Below are 20,317 nucleotides of genomic sequence, written 5' to 3' on the forward strand. Positions count from 1 at the left end.
TTAAATTTTTCCTTTTTGAACTAAAGTTTCTATTTCATTAGGTTTTGGCATTAACATTGTTTGACCCAGTTTATCTCTTAAATAGGCCTTTAATTGAAAATAACAGAGAAGAGTGTTATTTGATATTTTATATTTATTCTTTAATTGATCAAACAACATCAATATACCTCCTTCAAAACAGTCACCTATATATCTGATCCCTTTTTGAAACCAGTTATATAAAAGTTGATTATCCATTGTAAAAGGAATAAGCCTATTTTGAATTAGGGTACTCTTTGCTAATAAAGATTTCTTTATCTCATCATCCACATTTACCTTATTCCATAAATCGACCAAATGTTTTAATATAAGAGATTCTTTCTTTTCCCATATCCATTTGGATTCCCATTTATATATAAAATCTTCTGGTATATTTTCTCCTATCTTATCTAACTATTCTAATCCATGCCGGTTTTTCTTCATCAAAAAAAGATGCAGTAAATCTAAGTTGATTTGCTTTATAATAATTCTTAAAATTTGGGAGTTGTAACCCTCCTAGGTCAAATTTACACGTCAATTTTTCCAACAATATTCTTGACATCTTACCTTTCCAAAGAAACTTCCTCACACATTTATTCAACTCTTGAAAAAACTTCTGGGGCAGTTGTATTGGTAATGTTTGGAATAAATATTGTAATCTAGGAAATATATTCATTTTTACAGCATTAACTCTACCTACTAATGTTATTGGTAACATCATCCATTTATCAAGATCTTCTTGTATTTTTTTCCAATAATGGCAAATAATTTAATTTATATAAATTCTTTATATCATTATCAACTCTTATACCTAAATATTTTATACCATTTGTCGGCCATCTAAATTGAGTTACTAACCGACATTGACTCTAATCTCCTTTAGTAAGGGGTAAAATTTCACTTTTATCCCAGTTTACTTTATATTTTCCCATATTCTTCCAATCTAAAAGATAATTTATGTAATTTATGCAATGAATGCAATGGGTTTGTTAAATAAATCAGAACATCATCAGCAAATAAATTAATCTTATATTCCTCCTGGTTAACTCTGAAGCACACAATATCTGGATCGGTTCTAATTAATTCAGCTAATGGTTCTATCGCCAATACAAATAGGGCAGGTGATAATGGTCAGCCTTGTCTAGTTGACCTTGTTAACTGGAATGATGTTGAAATTTGACCATTTGTCATTACTTTAGCTTTGGGACTAGTATTTAAGGTTTTAATCCATTTTATAAAAGAGTTTCCTAACCCATATTTTTCCAGTACCTTAAATAAAAAGTCCCATTCCAATCTATCAAATGCTTTTTCTGCATCCAAAGCAATTGCCACACTTATTTCCTCCTCCTTTTGTGCCAGATGAATTATGCTAAGTAACCGAGTTACATCATCTGCAGATTGTCTATTTTTAATAAAGCCTGTTTGATCCATATGTACTAATTTTGGTAAATATTTAGATAATCTATTAGATAAAATTTTTGCTATTATTTTATAATCCGTATTCAACAAAGATTTAGGCCTATATGATGTTGGTTTTAAAGGATCTCTTTCTTTTTTGGCAATACTATTAGGATCGCTGTCGAAAAAGATTGTGGAAGTTTATGTGTTCTTTCTGCTTGATATATTAACTCCATAAAGGGAGGGATTAATAAATCTTTAAATTTTTTATAAAATTCAGGCGGAAAACCGTCTTCTCCTAGAGATTTATCACTCTGGAGTGATCCTAAAGCTTCTTCAACCTCTTTTAATGTAAAGGTCATATCTAATCCTTTCTGTTCTTCCGAATTCAATTTTGGAAGAGGTATTTGTGATTTAAAAAAAAAATTCTATCTCAGCAACCTCATTTTGTGATTCTGATTGATATAATTCGGAGTAAAAAAATTTTAAAGTTTCATTAATTTCTAAAGGTTTATAAGTAATTTTATTTGCACTTGTTCTAATTGCATTTATTGTTTTGGAAGCCTGCTCTGTTTTCAATTGCCAAGCAAGAATCTGGTGTGATCTTTCACCTACTTCGTAATATCTCTGTTTAGTTCTCATAATTACTTTTTCTGTTCAATTTGTCTGGAGTGTATTATATTGTAGCTTCTTATTGACAAGTTGTCTTCGTTTTTCTTCTGTCATATATCGTTGGGATTCTTTTTCTAATTTTGTAATCTCTTTTTCTAATTGATCTATTTCTACCAGATATTCCTTCTTAATTTTAGAAGTATAACTTATTATCTGACCCCTCAAATATGCTTTCATTGCTTCCCATAATATAAATTTATCATCAACTGAACATGAGTTTGTATCTAAAAAAAATTGGATCTGTTTTTTCATAAAATCTCAAAAACATTTTAATAAAATTGAATGAATCCATCTGTAAATCAATTCCTCCTTATCCATCATTATCATTGTTATTATCAAGGGGGAATGATCTGACAGTATTCTCGCTTTATATTCCACACTTTTCACTCTATCCTGAATATTCATTGATAATAGGAAAAAATTAATCCTTGAATAAGTTTTATGTCTATTTGAATAAAATGAATAATCTCTTTCTCGGATTAATTCTTCTCCATATATCAATCAACACAAATCCATTAATCCAATAGTCCAAATCATTGACATACATTGTAAAAAGCAGCGATCCCAACACTGACCCCTGTGGAACTCCACTGGTAACCAGCAGCCAGCCAGAATAGAGGATCCCTTTATTCCCACTCTGTTTTCTGCTGATCAGCCAATGCTCCACCCATGCTAGTAACTCCCTTGTAATTCTGTGGGGTCTTATCTTGCTAACCAGCCTTATGTGCGGCACCTTGTCAAAGGCCTTCTGAAAATCCAAGTACTCCACATCTACTGCATCTCTTTTGTCTATCCTGCTTGTAATTTCCTCAGAAAATTACAGTAGCTTCGTCAGGCAAGATTTTCCTTTCAGGAAACCATGCTGGCTTTGGTCTATCTTGTCATGTTTCAAAGGTACATTTAGTGAGTCAGAGAAATATATACAATATACATCCTGAAATGCTTTTTCTTAGTAGCCATCCATGAAAACACAGGAGTACTCCCAAAGAATGAATGACAATCGAATGTTAGAACCCCGAAGTCTTCCCCCCCCATGCGTAAGCAAGCAACAATCCCCCCCCCAGCAATAAAAAGCATCGGTACCCACCACCGAGCACTTAAGCATGAGCAAAGCAACAGCAAAGACACAGACTTGCAGTTACCCCATAGACTTGGCGTTTCACCTGGTATTCAATATACCATAGGCTTTCTTTCTCCCTAATAAGGGAGAAAGCAATGTCTCCATTTTCACAGTGAGCGGGGAGACATAGCAAACAACTCGGTGGTTTACAATGTTAAAAGTCTGCAACGTCACTTTTTCCGAGCTCTGTGCCCAAAGATCACGAGTCTCTGGGCAGACAGCGGTAGATATTCCGACTCTCCTGATGACACACGCGTCTCCTGTCTTGACACCAACCTTTAATCCACCTGTTTCCAGAGCCCCGAGATGCTAGGCTTCCAAATCCAAGCCGAATACTTAGACTGAGCCCTTGGTGTGCCGAACAATGGCCAGTCATGAAACCCTGAGAGCGGGTCTCTTTCCCGCAAAGAACCATAGTCAGCATGTAACCCCAGGTTAGGATCTTCAAAAGAATCTTGAAAGGGGAAAATAAAGATATTAATGATGGAAATAGAGCTATTTATGAATATGCAAGCAAAGGAGTCGCTGTTTAGCGCCATCATCACTCTGCTCAACCATGTGCCTCCAGGTACTCCATATTCTCATCCCTAACAATCGATTCCAACAACTTCCTAATCACTGATGTCAGGCTAACAGGTCTATAGTTTCCTTTCTGCTGCCTCCCACCCTTCTGAAATAGTGGAGTAACATTTTCAATTTTCCAATCATCTGGTACAATGCCAGAATCTATCGATTCTTGAAAGATCATTGTTAATGCATGCGCAATCTCCAGCTACTTCCTTCAGAACCCGAGAGTGCATTCCATCAGGCTCAGGAGATTTATCTACCCTCAGACTATTAAGCTTCCTGAGCACCTTCTCAGTCATAATTTTCACTGCACATTCTTCACTTCCCTGACACTCTTGAATGTCTGGCCTACTGCAGATATCTTCCACTGTGAAGACGGATGCAAATTACACATTCAGTTCCACTCTGTCTCTCATTACAATATCCCCAGTGTCATTTTCTATTGGTCCTATATCTACCCTCAACTCTCTTTTACCCTTTATATACCTAAGAAAGCTTTTAGTATCTTCTTTGATATTGGTCATCAGTTTCCTTTCATAATTCATCTTTTCCTTTCCTAATGACCTTTTTAGTTTCCTTCTGCAAGTTTTTAAAAGCTTCCCAATCCTCTATCTTCTCACTAGCTTTGGCTTCCTTGTATGCCCTCTCTTTTGCTTTTACTTTGGCTCTGACTTGACCATATTGTAATCACTGTTCCCTAAGGATGACTTAAATGACTTAACCTTAAGCTCTCTTATCACCTCCACATCGTTGCACAACCCAGCACAGCCGATTCCCCAGTGGGCTCAACAACAATCTGTTCTAAAAAGCCATCCTTTAGGCATTCTACAAATTCTCTCTCTTGTGGTCCATTACTGGCCTGGTTTTCCCAATCCAGTTTCATGTTAAAATCCCCAGTGATCATCATGACATTGCCCTTCTGACACGCCTTTTCTATCTCCTGCTGTAATTGTAATCCACATCCTAGCTGCTGTTTGGAGGCCTGTATACAACTGCCATTAGGGTCCTTTTACCCTTGCCATTTCTTAACTCAACCCATAGAGACTCTACACCTTCTGATCCTATATCATCCCTTTCTAATGATTTAATATTATTTCTTATACACAGGGCCACACCATGCCCTCTGCCTACTAACCTATCTTTATGATACACTGTATATCCTTGGACGTTCAGCTCCCGGTGGCAGCCATCCTTTAGCCAAGTTTCAGTGATGGCCACAATGTCATACTTGGCAATCTGTAGCTGAATTTCAAGGTCATCTATTTTCTTATGCTGCGTGCTTTCAAATATAACATTTTCAGTGCAGTATTTGTTGCTTTCTATTTTAACTGCACCATGCCTCTATTGCCCTGTAACTCATCCCACTGGCCATGATTATGCCTCAGCTCCTGCCTGTCTTTTCTATCATCTGTGTTGCATGCTATCTTTGATTTATTTCTGTTTTCCCCTTCACTCTGGTTCCCATGCCCTTGCCAAATTAGTTTCAACCCTCTCGAGCAGCTCTACTAAATCTGCCTGCTCGGATGTTGTAACCCGTCCTTTTCGTACAAGTCATACCTCCCCCAGAAGAGGCCCCAATGATTCAGGAACCCGAAACCCTGTCCCCTATACTAGTCTGTCACCCACATATTAATATGCCTGATTATGCTATTCTTGCACTCATTAGCATGTGGCACAAGCAACAATCCTAAGATTACTACAGTACCCTGGAGGCCTTGCTTTTCAGCTTCCTACCCAACTCCCTTCAGGACCTCCTCCCTTTTTCTAACTATGTCATTGATACCAACGTGTACCAAGACTTCTGGCTATTCACCCTCTCCCTTCAAAATATTCTGCATCCATTCCGAGACATCCTGTACCCTGCCACCTGGGAAGCAATACACCATGCGGGTATCTCTATCAGGCTGACAGAACCACCTGTCTGTTCCCTTCGCTATGGAATCCCCTATGACTACTGCGTTCCTTATCTTCTTCTCTTCCTCCTGCACCATGGAACCAGGCTCACTGCCAGAGACCCGATCGGCATGGTCGTCCTCTGTCAGGTCACCCCCCCCCACTCACCCCCCCTTGCCTATTCTCCTAATCTGTCCAAGTCCTTTTGCAGCCTTCCTGTTTCCTCAACACTGCCTGCCCCTCCTCCAATTATCATATCATCTACAAACTTGGCAACAAAGCCATCTGTTCCATCATCTAAATCATTGATGTATAGCATAAAATGAAGAAGTCACAACACTGACCCCTGCGGAACACCACCAATCACTGGCAGCCAAGCAGAAAAGGATCCTTTTATTCCCACTCACTGACATTCCTCTGGGAGTTCATCCCTCACAACAGTATCCAAAACTTGTATCCAAATCCAAAAATTTCATTTAAACAAAATGAAATGTATGGTCTTATTACCAATTTTAAAATGAAATTTACGAACAGCACCTGTTACTAAATTAATCCTTCTAATTTTTCAGTAATAGTTTTGGATCCTCCTTGCAATTCATTTTTATGAATTCTTAATAGCTTTTACCAAATTAGTATTTCTCACATTTGTGTAAAAATGAGATTTGGATTTTTTAAATTTTAGATTTTATAGTTTTTCTTGATCACTTACTCAGTCATTTGTTTCTCATAAGAGCTGATATATAATAATCAACAGCAAAAACACTAAATTACATTCTAGAGCAATTGCAATATTTCCCTAGATTAAGTTACTTAACAACAGAGTAAAAATAAAGACTTTGGCCTTCACATTGGTACAATTTAAGTGTTGACTAGGCAATTGAGTTAAGGTTCTAAAGGATTGTATGTTTTCAAATATGTCTCAACTGGTTAATTGTATCCTACTTCCTCTTTCAGATCAGAAATGTAGAGACAAACCAATGTCTGGATAATATGGCAAGAAAGGAAAATGAAAAAGTGGGAATATTTAACTGTCATGGTATGGGAGGCAATCAGGTGAGCTGCTGTTCTTCTTTTCCACTTATCTGTTTTCAATAAGTGGTCGGGCTTTGGGCTTTGTGATACTAAGTGATACTGAGCTTTGAATATTTCCATAATTAACACTTGTTCTTCTGATTTTTAACTTGTATGAAGTTATAACTAATATTAGTAGTTCTGCCTCTGTGGTTATCTACACAGCAGTAAATTCCTTTTGATGAATTTGTACCTGCATTCTTGACTCCAGACTAACTTTCAAAGATTCAGTTAATATAAATGATTGTAAGGCTTTGATATGAATGTTTGGCTGTAAACTCTGGGCTCTAATTGATATCAAGAAAATAAATATTTCAGTAACATTGTGAGAGTTTGCATTGTGGTCATGAGATATGTGCTTTGTGTTTTTTTTGCTACTGATAGTTGGATAATCTACCAATAATCTTCAAAGTTACTTGAGCTTTTATAAGTTTCTCTGGGGCACTTGCTGGACAAAAGTTCATGTTAGAGTTCTGAAAATAGAGGATAATGAAGAAAAAATGTTTGGAAATGTATATGGAATGAAATATTGAATTTTAATTTTAGTAATTTTAGAATGATACAATCTGCAAACCAACAAAAAAGTTAATGGAAAATTATAACTGAAAAATGTATCTAGAATATGCCTGTGGACTTTATAGCTCTAACATTGCAGGTGAGGAGAGTTGAGACTTGGAGCCCATTAAAACTGTCTACAAGAAGATTGTGTTTTAATCATCTGTTCAGGTGCAGCATTTGTTTAATCAAACACTAGCTCTTAAAAGTAAATTGAAGATAAAGTTTAAAAAAAATTCTTAAAACATTGTAAAATATCTCGTTTTACATGTGAATTACAGATTTTTTAAATGTAAAATTAACCTTTTTTATATTTTCTAGGTGTTTTCCTACACTGCAAACAAAGAAATTAGAACTGATGACTTGTGCCTAGATGTGTCCAAACTTAATGGTCCTATCATGATGCTGAAGTGTCACCATCTAAAAGGCAATCAGCTCTGGGAACATGATGCTGTAGTAAGTGAAAAAAGGAAGGTTAAATTAGTTTTTCAAGGAATTAAAAAATTTTCTGCACATTTGATAGGTACATGGAGCTTAGAAAAATAGAGGCTATGGGTAACCCTAGGTAATTTCTAAGGTAAGGACATGTTCGGCACAGCTTTGTGGGCTAAAGGGCCTGTATCGTGCTGTAGGTTTTCTATGTTTCTATGTTCTAAGTTTCTTTCTATTTACTTGGCTACTCGTAACAGTTGGTTCAATGTTGAAACTGTTTTGTAGCTGCTGTAACCTTGCTAAAATAAACAAGCAACAAAGAACAGAGAGAATAAACTAGTTTACCAAAGACAATATCACAGGCTCCCAGTTCACAGGTGGAGGCCACTTAATGGATTTGCTATGGAAAATACAAGGCAATCTCCTACTGATAATTGCACAATGATAATTTATCAAACAATGTAACATCCATTTCTGGCTGGTTAAAACAACAACTCTTTCTTCTGCCTCCAGTACAGTCAAATTCCCTTGAATGTGCATGGAGCATTAGTAATTGAGAGAAGAATTTTCCAGATTCATGGATTCAATGGGGCAGGTGGGAGTGACAGTGGAAGAGTTCAAAATGCATAAAACTGCAATACAATCAGTTTGCTAGGAATGCAATCTCTCTGTAATACGAGGGTATAAAAAGCCTTTTCTCTATAAACCATAACACTCAATAATCCTCCCTTATAAGCCCTACTGAATGGACAGCTGAAAATGGCTAAAGAAAAATGGTGAATCATATCACCATAATGAATGTTTCATTTCTCTTGGCTACAAATATACACACATGTGATGGCTTGCCACTGCTAATGTAACCACTCCTGGGCAGCTCTGCAAAATAATAGAATCCTATTCAAAACATGTTGTACCATGGGAATTGCTATATCAGAGCTTGATTAGCTGATGTTCGCCCAGTGTTTATTTTACTCTGATGGTACTGGTTTGGCACTGAGACACTGATCTTGTTTCAGTAGGAATTAGAATAGGCCATCTAGCCCCTCTTCCCTGCTCGACCATTAAATTTAATCATGGCTGATCCTTTCATTCATAACTACTTCCTTGAACTAGCTCCATATCTCCTGATTCTCATCATATGTACAATTCTGTCTTGAATATACTCTACACCAAAAATTCAACAGCCTCTTCTGTAGAGAATTTCAATTGCTCACCTGTCTCTGCATGAAGAAATTTGTCCTTGATGAAGTTTGAAATGGCTGACCTCTCATATTGAGGCCATAGCCCTAGGTTCTGGATAATGCATTTAGGGGAAATATTCCCACTTCAACACTGTTGGATAAGTACAAAGGCTTGGGCTTCTCCATTGCTACTTTCTGGAGCCCCATATCTGTCTCATTCATGGTCACCCTCCTGTTCCTTGTTACTGGCCATTTCTGCAATCTTTATATAATAGGTCTGATTGGTTCTTAGAACAGAATTTCTAGCTATTTTTCTGCCTCCCTGACGCATGGCAATGTGTACGCCTGGGAATGGAGCTCATCAGTTCCAAGCCATCTTCTCCAAAATGCGTTCACCCATTACGGGACTGTACACTACGATTCACAGAGGATTATGCCTGTTCCTACCTAGTACTGCTCCAACACACCATCTGCCTTGAAATTTATTTATTTAATTTACTTAGTTCCATAAATATGAACCTATCTTTCCTCTTGCACAGAAGTCCCTTATCAAAGTCTGTGCTCCATAGATGCTACTTGCTGGACCCACAGATTTGAATTCCTGGCAAACACTAATTTTGAGTCAGCTGACTACAATCAGCCTGTTCCAGTTGATAAACTGATTTACTGGGGGTGGTGGTGGACTGCATACGATGTGTTTGCTACTCAGGAACTGCAGGAACATTTACTGTAAAAATCTAAGAGTAAAGCCAAATGAAACTGGTAAGTATTTAAAATGAAGTTGCCTCCAGACTCACCAAAGGCCACACACTTCATACACTGGGCACTATACATCTTTGCTTTTTCACACTTCTGGAGCCAGATTCTACTATACTACAATAGATGCTTTTGATGCTTTTTCCTGGTTCTCTGAAGTCATTTGGATCAGTCTGTGCTCCTTGATATTTACTGAACTTTCATGTAGTTTTGATTGATTCTATTGTACTTCTATCATAAATGCCTGTAAGAGAACTAAACTCAACATAGTATATGGTGACATATACACCTTGAATTTAATTTGAACTGGATTTCAATCCTTCTCCAGTGCCTGGTCAGCTGTTTTGCTGCTGGTGGTTTCAAACTGATCCTTTGTTCTGCTACCAGCCACTGATCTGATTTCAGTCATTTTTGGACTTTTTGATTCACTTAAACCATTCTGTGGCAATATTTCAAACTAGAACAGAGAGGTTATTCTCAATCACATGTTAATAATTGCCCTCCAGAGAGTTTCACTGTAATAATTTATGAAGTTGCTGTTTGAGGAAGCTAATTACACAGAAGTTGGCTGCTGCATTTCTACAATATAGGTAGCTAGCCATGTGTAAAAAGATAATTGAAAATCCAAATTCTGCAGATACTTAAAACAAGGGCCCTCCATTGGTAGGGGTCAACCATGGATTTTTCATCCTAGCTGTCTAAGTGTTAAGTAAGCCAGGGGAGTATGATATGGAGAGCAAGCCATTGTCCATCCAGCAGGGTCTCCTTCTCCACACAGTTGATGAATCCAAAGGAATGTTAGAGACCAGTACAGTTTGGCAGCAACAGCATCACAGGAGTTACCAGTCAGCGTTGAACACAATGTAGGACTGCCTTAAGGACTCCAGCTCTGGATTTTTCTCTGGGGTTTACTCCTGAAGCCTTTCACATGAGTGGATATAGCCACAAGGCAATAAAGGTCTGAGGTCAGTGTTTTCCTTCCAGATGAGTTGCTAACCACAGCTGGTGAGCCCCATCTGCCCAAAGCGACTGGTTTTGCCCCTTCTCCTGTCAGTAGAAAAGGTTCTACCAGGCTTAGTAGCTAAGCCACATGGGAAGGCCAAGAACTGGAAATGGTTGTCAGAGGCTATTTGAGACGCAGGTGATTGGGAGCATTTAATAGGTAGAGGGAGATTATCCACTCTATCTCCCCTGGCTATCATGACCTTAAGGAACCTTAAGATATTTGAATTCTGCAATACAACAGGAAATAAATACTCAACAGGGAAGCTGGTAAGGATGAAATATTTCTCTCTCCATAGTTGCTTGTTACTCATTGCCATAGTTGTTCATTGAATCTCCTGGAATACGGTAAACTACTTTTACCTCATTTCTTAGTCATCTAAAGGATTGTGTGGTTTGGAATGGGCCATGGTCTGTACAGTTACATCATGTTTAACTGAATGGGGCTGTACATTCATCATACAACGGGAAACATACTGTCCATACAAAGTGTTACATGATATCCATGTACTATCTTGTGTGTGAGCCATAAGGGGCAGGTCGGGAATGATGCAACAAGCTGGGAGGTAATGTATGGAGGTACATCAAGTTTGCAAAACGCACTGCAAGTTGCAGAGGGAAATGACTGACCACCTTGCCTATCTGCATAAACAGCAGTTCATTCTGATCAAGTTCTCAACTGCTTGCTCTATTTCATAATTCTCTGAAAAAGATCTTCCTGTGAACTTTTTTTTAGGATGGCACATTTTATTTGTATTAAATTCAGTGATATTTCTTTGGTCTTTTTGGCAAAGTCATGCTGATCACAGCTTCTTAGTTTTTTTTGAGAATGCTTTTAGCAGATTTGCCTTCAGTTTTGAGCCTAATTGTATGCTTTAATATTCTCCCCTCTTGTGTATATTTCTGTTATGTTTTGAGTTCAACTGTTCAGCATTTATTTCTTTCATTATTTCTGCATGATCCCATTGAATTCTCTTTCTGATATTTCACTCTTTAAAAAATGTTCATAATATCACAAAACATCCTGGTACCTTATCTCCTTTCTAAACTTCAAATCAGATAAATCTATATCTTTTGTTTTTGAGTACTTTGCTAAGGGAAATTTACTAATGTCACTCCACTCTAAGAAGGAAGGGAGGCAGATGAAAGGAAATTACAGACCAGTTAGCTTGTTTTCAGTGTTTGGAAAGGTGTTGGAGTCCATTTTTAAGGATATGGTTTTGGAGTTCTTGGAGGCACATTATAAAGTAGGCAAAAGTCTGCATGGTTTCCTTAAGGGGAAATCTGGCTTGATAAATCTGTTAGAATTCTCTGAGGATATAACAGACAGGATAGACAAAGGAGAGTCGGTGGATGTTGTTTACTTGGATTTTCAGAAGGCCTTGACAAGGTGCTGTTTAACAAGAGCCCATGGTTTTACAGGAAATATACTAAAATGGATAAAAGATCAGCTAACTGGCAGGAGGCAGAGTCAGAATAAAGGTTGACTGCAGGTTCTGCAGTGGTTGGTGTGGAACCTCCTTTTCACATTATATGTCAATGATTTGGATGACGGAATTGATATCTTTGTGACCAAGTTTGCAGACAATACAAAGGTAAATGGAGATGCAGCTAGTGTCAAGGAAGCAGGGAGTCTACAACAGGACTTGGACAGATGTGGGAGAATGGACAAAGAAGTGGCAGATGGAATATAGTGTAGGGAAGTGTATGGTCATGCACTTTGGTAGAAGGAATAAAGGTGTAGACTATTTTCTAAACAGGAGAAAATTCAAAAATCAGAGCTGGAAAGGGACTTGGGAGTTCTTGCAGAGGATTAAAGGTTAACTTGCTTGTTGAGTCAGTGATATGGAAGGCAAATGCAATATTAGCATTCACTTTGAGAGGACTAGAATATAAGGGCTTTATAAGGCATTAGTCAGACTGTACTTAGTATATTGTGAGCAGTTTTGAGTCCCTTATCTAAGAAGAGATGTGCTGGCATTGGTGAGAGTCCAGAGGAGGTTCCCAAGAATGATTCTAGTATTGAAAGGGTTAAAGTATAAGGAGTATTTGATGGCTCTAGGCTTGTACTCACTGGAGTTTAGACGAACAGAGGGGGGTCTCGTTGAAACCCATTGACTATTAAAAGGCCTATATAGAGTGGATGTAGAGAGGATATTTCCTATAGTGGGTGAGTCTATGACCAGAATAGAGGACATCCATTTAGAACAGAAATGAGAAGGAATTTCTTTAGTTGGGAGGTGGTGAATCTGTGAAATTCATTGCCATGTATGGCTGCGGAGGCTAATTCATTGAGTACATTTAAAGCAGTGGTTGGTGGGTTTTTGGTTAGTCTGGGTGTCGAAGGTTATGGGGAGAAGATAAGTGTAACCCCCTGGGTCGCCTCAGGCTCGCTCAGCTCGTTCTCGTCTAGGGGGAGCAGCCTTCGGCCCCGCCAAACTGGGTAATCAGCTGGTGTGGATGCTGTGTGATGTCCCCGCCTCGCCAAAGAACAGACAGTACACCATATGCGATTAAATGAGTACAATTTATAAAGGTTACTATAACTAAGTGATTAATAACGATACAGTATATATGAAGAGAAAATTAAAGAAAAGGCGCCAAACTTATCAAAGTCCAAACCACTTCGTGCACAACTGTTGGAGCTCAATTTCTGAAGTCTTCTGGCCACCATTCGATCCCCTCCGAACTCCTCGACTCGCTGCTCAGGACCCTCCGAACTCCTCGACTCTCCAAACAGCTCAGGACCCTCCGAGTGGTCAACCAAGCACATCTAGCTTCATCCCCCCCCTCCTCGGAGAATCTCCCGGCCTCGGACCCCCCTTTGGGGTCCGATCCTCGCCCAGCTTAGAGCATTGCTTCCTCTCTCTCGACCCCCTCGCGCCGATCTGCCCAAAAGCCCGTCAACAAAAGCTTACAGACTCAGAAGAAAGAACATTAATCCCCATTTGGTTTACAAAGGAATACCATTCTCGTTATCAGTAAATTAGCATTCCTGCTAGTTAACAAAAAAGAAGAAACCCTCTTTACACTCTTCCTCCACCAAATAAAAGTCATGTCCTCATGACTACTAAATAACTCGCCATCTTTCCTGCCAACACACTGTAACCCAAGCACAAACAGTGACATCTCCTCCCCACACAGTAACCCTCACGCCCTGTTCCTCAGGCGCTACTTAGGCCAACTATCTGTGAGTTCCCTAACCCTTCTGAGACCTCCGTACCCCCTCACTTAAACCCTTCAGGCTCGGACACAACTGGGGATATCTTGGGCCCACTACCAACTCCTCTCTCAACCTCTCACTCATGCCCCACACTGCACACAGATAACCCTCCCCGCTACACCTGACTCAATGGGAGAAGGGCCAAAGGTCTCTTCCTCAATCGAGGGAAAGTCAGCAAAAGGCAGCATGTACTACACATCCAGCACATCATCCATCGAATCTGTATTCTTCCTCATTCCTGTGATCAGTAGCTGCTGTTTGATCTTCTCCAAACGGAAACACCTGGCCTGCACTGCTCCCGCAGTCTCTTCAACCTCCTGTTCAGTATTCACTGCACTTCTCTCCAGCTTTTTCTTCCTCATGACTTCTTCCAGATCAACTTTCAGGTTTTGCACTTCATTTGAACTGTCGATGGTCATCTTCAGGTTCCCTTCAAGCTTCCGCTTCTCTCTTCTGAGATTCGTCTGTAATTTCTTCACCTCCGCAAACTTCCCTCTCCGGGTTCTCAGTTTGCTATTACCCTCAGTCAGACAACTTTCTTCATTCTCTCCAACTTGTAAGTCTTCCGAATGTTTCCAGATCACTTTCTCCAGTTTCACCGTCTTCATTTCAAACTTGATTCCGTAGAGACAGTCACTCACGAGCTGCGACCTTCGCCAGCCCTGGCACGTGTCCCGAAAACACTTTAACTCGATAGTTCTCAGCTGCTCCTGCAACGACCTCACTTCATATTCTCCTGAGGCAAATCCAAACACCAAGAGATCATCCACATACACCAAAACTCCAAACGTCTCCACATCCCCTATGGTCTTCCACCTGCCCAGCAGGAAGGTTGCAAGGGCTCCGGATATGCCCTGTGGCATCTTTTCGGACCCGAAGACTCCTAGGGAATTTATAACGGCCGTCTTCTCCTTGTCGGCCCCACTCTTCGGGATCTGGCAACATCCACTCCTCAGATCCAGCACCTTAAACCATTTCGCACCACTCAGACAGGCCATCGCCTCTCCGGCCCTCAGGGCCATATTCTGGTCACTGACAGTGCGCCTCTTCAACGCAATATAATCCACACACACGCTGCCTACGTCTTCCACAGCTTCAGGGGCCAGTCGCCGCAACCTCTCTCTCTCCGAGGTGTCTTCAGCAGTCAACTCCACTCCCTCATGGTATTTCGCAGCATCCACTAAGAGGGTCTCACCCTCAGATACTTCCCCCAGGCCGTACCGCCACTGGCTCTTGTTTGAATTCGGTATCGGCCCAATGCTGCTACACACGTCCACACAAGCAGCTCGAAACTCTGGGTGCATCGACAATGCCTCCAAACAACACTCACCCGCCTCCTCCGGGCAGGCCCCCAAGCACACCAGCAGAATATTGGTTCTCTCTAGAACAGAAACGCTGCCCGTCTCAACAGGGTCCGGACACATCAGCATTAACGATTCCTGAACCTCAGTCTCCTCCACATTTGCCTTCAAGAACTCCATTTTCACTGACCAACAACCGTCGTCTGGATAATCACCGGCACTGGTACCCCGAATCTCCAGTGTCCTCAATGTCGTCAAGGGTAAATGCTTCCAATAACGGTTATGAAACAAACTGTACAGCAACTTAACCGGCGCCCCAGTGCCGAGGATGGCTTTAACTTGACTTCCATCCATCTGTAACAACATCTGTGCGCGTGGCCCCTCTAAGCCTTCAGGAATAGAGTCTGTTCCTTTCCGGAGTTCCTTGGTACATTGCTGGGAACGTGCTCCCCCAGAGACCCCAAGCCGTTCCCCCACTGGGCCTCCTCTAAGTTTCCCGACACCTCTCGAATCAACGGAACAACTGATCCCCTTGACAGATCCCTTTGGCACCACAAGCAATTTATCTGCCCCCCAGGCAAAAAGGGATACCCTAAAAACTTCCCACCAATCTCCTGCCACGGATATGATAAGCCCCCCAGCTGCGGCATTTGACTTCCAGTCGAACTACACGCATTTTCCCACACTTCCCCAGAACTGGCAGCGGTCACTTCGAGATAATTGCGCCCGACAGTTCTAACAAAGTCACCAGCCCGCCTACTCAAACTTTCAACCCGTCCCTGTCGCTTTCCCTCAGCCAAGCACTGCCACTCACCTAACAAATGAGGGGTCCGCTCCGCCCACGCCTCCGCCCCTTTAGGGCTGGACGTTATTCCAACAACCGGGCGGAGCTCACCACTGCTGAAACATCCCAACCTGTCACTCCTCACTCTCCAAACAGTACGGACAGCCCATGGTCCCACCACCATTTCGTCAGCACTAGTTGGAACTCGAACAACGACCTCCAGGCTAGCAACAGCAGCCACCCCACCCAACACACACGTAGCGATAACCAGCAATCACACACCCACAAAGGCACACCAGCTCTTCACTGCAGACACAATTTAAAGAGGGTGATCACACAGCTTCCACAGAAATCAACCCCGGACGAGCACCCCACAATGCAACCCGCTGGATCGCCTCAGGCTCGCTCAGCTCGTTCTCGTCTAGGGGGAGCAGCCTTCGGCCCCGCCAAACTGGGTAATCAGCTGGTGTGGATGCTGTGTGATGTCCCCGCCTCGCCAAAGAACAGACAGTACACCATATGCGATTAAATGAGTACAATTTATAAAGGTTACTATAACTAAGTGATTAATAACGATACAGTATATATGAAGAGAAAATTAAAGAAAACGCGCTAAACTTATCAAAGTCCAAACCACTTCATGCACAGCTTCTGGCCACCATTCGATCCCCTCCGAACTCCTCGACTCGCTGCTCAGGACCCTCCGAACTCCTCGACTCTCCAAACAGCTCAGGACCCTCCGAGTGGTCAACCAAGCACATCTAGCTTCATCCCCCCCTCCTCGGAGAATCTCCCGGCCTCGGACCCCCCTTTGGGGTCCGATCCTCGCCCAACTTAGAGCATTGCTTCCTCTCTCTCGACCCCCTCGCGCCGATCTGCCCAAAAGCCCGTCAACAAAAGCTTACAGACTCAGAAGAAAGAACATTAATCCCCATTTGGTTTACAAAGGAATATCATTTTCGTTATCAGTAAATTAGCATTCCTGCTAGTTAACAAAAGGAAACCCTTTCCCAACAGTAACAAAGGAAAAAAAGAAACCCCCTTTACACAAGAAAATGAGGATGAGAGTGATAATAAATCAGCCAGGATGGAATGGCAGTGCAGACTCGATGGGTCAAGTGGGCTAATTGTTCTGTTTTTTTTGGAATTGGGTCCTCTTATTTAGTCATAATTCTATGCACCTCTATTTAGTCTCAAGTCAGCTACTTCTGTTCCAAAGGAAATAACAATTCAATATCCAATTGTTTCTTATAATTTTCTTCACTTGTCTTCTCTGTTTTGTCCATGCAATCTTTCAATGTTGTGACCAAAAATATACAATTAAGTCAAAGTGAGGTTTACCTGGTGATTTAGTAGTAGTACAGCATTTCTGCTCCTAAATTCTGTGCTTCTACTAGCAATGATAAGATGAGCACTTTGTTGAGCACTTTGTTGAGCTTTAAGGATTTGTGCAAATACCCTTTGTTCCCTTAAAATGTAAGAAATAAAAGTAGAATTAAGCCTGCTGACATTTATCACATCTGACTATGCCACCTGAATTGCTTGAAATATTTTGTACATTTATATCTTCATATTAAAATTATAAGTGAATTTTTCTGATATGAAAGTACGTTTGTACTAACAGTATTTTCTAATGTTTCAGAAACTGACCCTGTTGCATGTGAACAGCAATCAGTGCTTAGATAGAGCCACAGAGGCAGACAGCCAAGTACCCACCATGAAGGATTGTAATGGAAGCCGCTCACAACAGTGGATTCTTCGCAACGTCACACTTCCTGAGGCTTTCTGATTGGTCAGCTCTGAAGATATAATGGGCTACCTCTGTGCACCTTACTGCTAGATCCATACTTAAAATGAACTTTCATCTAGGCAGCGAATAGGTTCCTCCTCTGAGCATGTAGACAGTTGAAAGGATATTACAAAACTCTGTATTCCTTATTGGCGGTTTGAAACCGTAGACTTTGGAGAAACTGTGCACACTGATGTTTACATTGTTTCTAACTGATTTAAAAAAGGGGAAGGTGGGGCTGTCAAGATTGTTTAAATCTTAGTGAATGAACTTGCACTGTTCATTAAGAAAATATGATTTTAATGAAGTGGTCCTAAAACATCACTGTTTTTCTGTCAGCAGCATATCATAGTAATTTAATTGCACAATTGTTGTATTTGACTGAAAGTGTGGCTTAGCCCCAGAAATGTTCATAATATCACAAAACATTTTGGTTTATTTGTGGTAACCAATGTAACATAATATCAGTGCAGGAAGTCAATGAACATATATCAAAAGTACATTTAAATCACTTTTTTATGAATAAAAAATCTATTTAACTGGGACAGAATTCATGGAAAAATGAATATTACAATTATGAGGACTTTAATATTGTGTAGATTTTTATACCTCAATGAAGAATTAACCAGCTCTGATTTACAAATTTTGAACATTGTTTTGTTTTCCATGGAATTGTTTCAGTTAATTCATTCTTAATATTGGTAAATTTTTAAAAAGTAGAGGCCACATAGAGACAGGGAGCTGTAGGAATGTTGTTTTTTGTCAAGTATCTTACATCATTTAATGTTTCCTCTTTGCAATTTCTTGTCCTGGTTCTGTTGGCTATTAAGTACTGTTTTGTCTCCTTCCTGAATTCTTCTTGAATTATTCTCAAAGTACTGCTGCTATGAACCAGTTAAGGAGCATTTCATTAAGCAGCTTCTGAAGTACAATGAATAAATGTTTCTGTATATTTCGACTTTGTGTTCTTGATGAATATTCCATTTTCTCATAATGTTAGGAATATGTGTGGCCTAGATTTGATGGGATGTAGATTTTTTTTCCCTTTTTATATATTTTGTTTTATAAACAAAATTCACTGAAAATTTCTCTTCAATAGGCTGGGTTGCATCTGGAGTTTTTGCAGGATGAAGTCTCCATTCCATCCATTAAACTATCCTGCTACTTCACTATTTGCGTAACTATTCTAGGTTCTGTGAAATACTGGTGATTGCTTTTTTTCCTAATAAAATTTTTGAAACTGATTTAGTTTGTGTTTTTTACCTATCCATTTTGTACAGCAATAAAACATCCTTTCAGTATAAATACTTAATTTTGTATTTCTCTATTTTCCTTCAATCTGTGCATTCCAGTGCTTATTTTAGTTGATCTTTTTGGTGTTCTCGAGGTTGACTGCTGTTATATTACTTGGCACAGAGAACATTGTGGTCGGGTTATGGCTCAGTAGGCCACATTTTCACAACTTTCCAGCAGGATCCATTGTGAAGCTTTCTGATTTCCTACAGATTGGGTGTTAAAGATGATGTTTAACACCTCAATTGCCAAACTGATCACTCAACACAAAGTGAAGACAAAATGGTCTGTCGCTCAGAATTGAAGATTCTTTAAGGCTGTAAGTAAAATTCCTTTTACTTGAGCTGTACTTAGCCACAGTGTAGATGAGTAGAACAGTGGGCTAACCATGCATCCTTGAGGTGCCCCTGTTGGTAACCAGCAAGGAAATTTTATTTCTGATCTGGGCTGACTGTGGTCTCCCAATATGGAAGTTGAGGATCTAGTTGCAAAAGAAAATACAGAAACCCAACTTTTGAAGCTTGATTATTGGTACTGAAGGAATGATGGTGTTGAGCTGTAATTGATAAAAGAATAATCCTTTGATCCTGCACAATTCCAAAGCCTGAGTCTCATATAATCAACTTGTAATTAAAATCTCAAACATATGTCTGTGTCTCTGCATACCATTAAATTCTAGTATGTTCAGATCTTATGGTTAAAAATTATCATTTCAATTGAACTTTTAGCTCAGACCTGTACTTTAGAAGTCTCAATCAACTTAACTACTTAGAGGAGACCAAGGTCAGAATGGCAAGCTGATTTTGCTCAAGAACAAAATGGCATGCTGTCACTTAAAGTCAATCGTGCTATAAGTTCATGAACCTTCTATTTACTCCACTAGCTCCTTTCTACAACTGTCTTTATGTACAGTCTGTATAGATACAGACCACTCTTTTAATTGATTTTAGACTCTCAGGGTTGACTGCTGTTATACTATTTGGCACAGAGAATGCCATGGTTAGGGTTTGGTTTGTGTATGCTAGACCACACTTCCCCAGCCTTTCAGCAATGTCCAATGTCCATAGTTTCTTCATCTTGAACATTAAAGAAAATTGTTAACACCTCAACTGCCTACCAGCTGCTTTGGAGCACCTGGGAGACTGCAAGACGTACCAGGCTGCTCTTTTATCAATTATGGCTCAACACCACCATTTCTTCAGTGCTGATCTCCAAGCTTCAAAAGTTGGGTTTCTGTACTTTCTTTTGCAAGTAGATCTTCG

The 20,317-nt window shown here is 40.1% G+C and overlaps 1 protein-coding gene across 3 annotated transcripts in view; it reads left to right on the plus strand.

The window, feature by feature from the left end:
- galnt1 (UDP-N-acetyl-alpha-D-galactosamine:polypeptide N-acetylgalactosaminyltransferase 1) overlaps positions 1 to 19,006 on the plus strand; it is a 145,855-nt gene extending 126,849 nt beyond the window's left edge. For all 3 annotated transcript variants that reach the window (XM_059972486.1, XM_059972485.1, XM_059972483.1), the window contains 3 exons: positions 6,623 to 6,721; positions 7,616 to 7,750; positions 17,616 to 19,006. In XM_059972486.1, the coding sequence (XP_059828469.1) occupies positions 6,623 to 6,721; positions 7,616 to 7,750; positions 17,616 to 17,762 (381 nt within the window). In that variant the 3' untranslated portion in view covers positions 17,763 to 19,006. The remainder of the gene's footprint in view (positions 1 to 6,622; positions 6,722 to 7,615; positions 7,751 to 17,615) is intronic.
- The last annotated feature ends 1,311 nt before the right edge of the window (positions 19,007 to 20,317 follow it).

This window comes from Hypanus sabinus, chromosome 6 (assembly GCF_030144855.1).
Source record: "Hypanus sabinus isolate sHypSab1 chromosome 6, sHypSab1.hap1, whole genome shotgun sequence".
Lineage (NCBI taxonomy): Eukaryota > Metazoa > Chordata > Chondrichthyes > Myliobatiformes > Dasyatidae > Hypanus > Hypanus sabinus.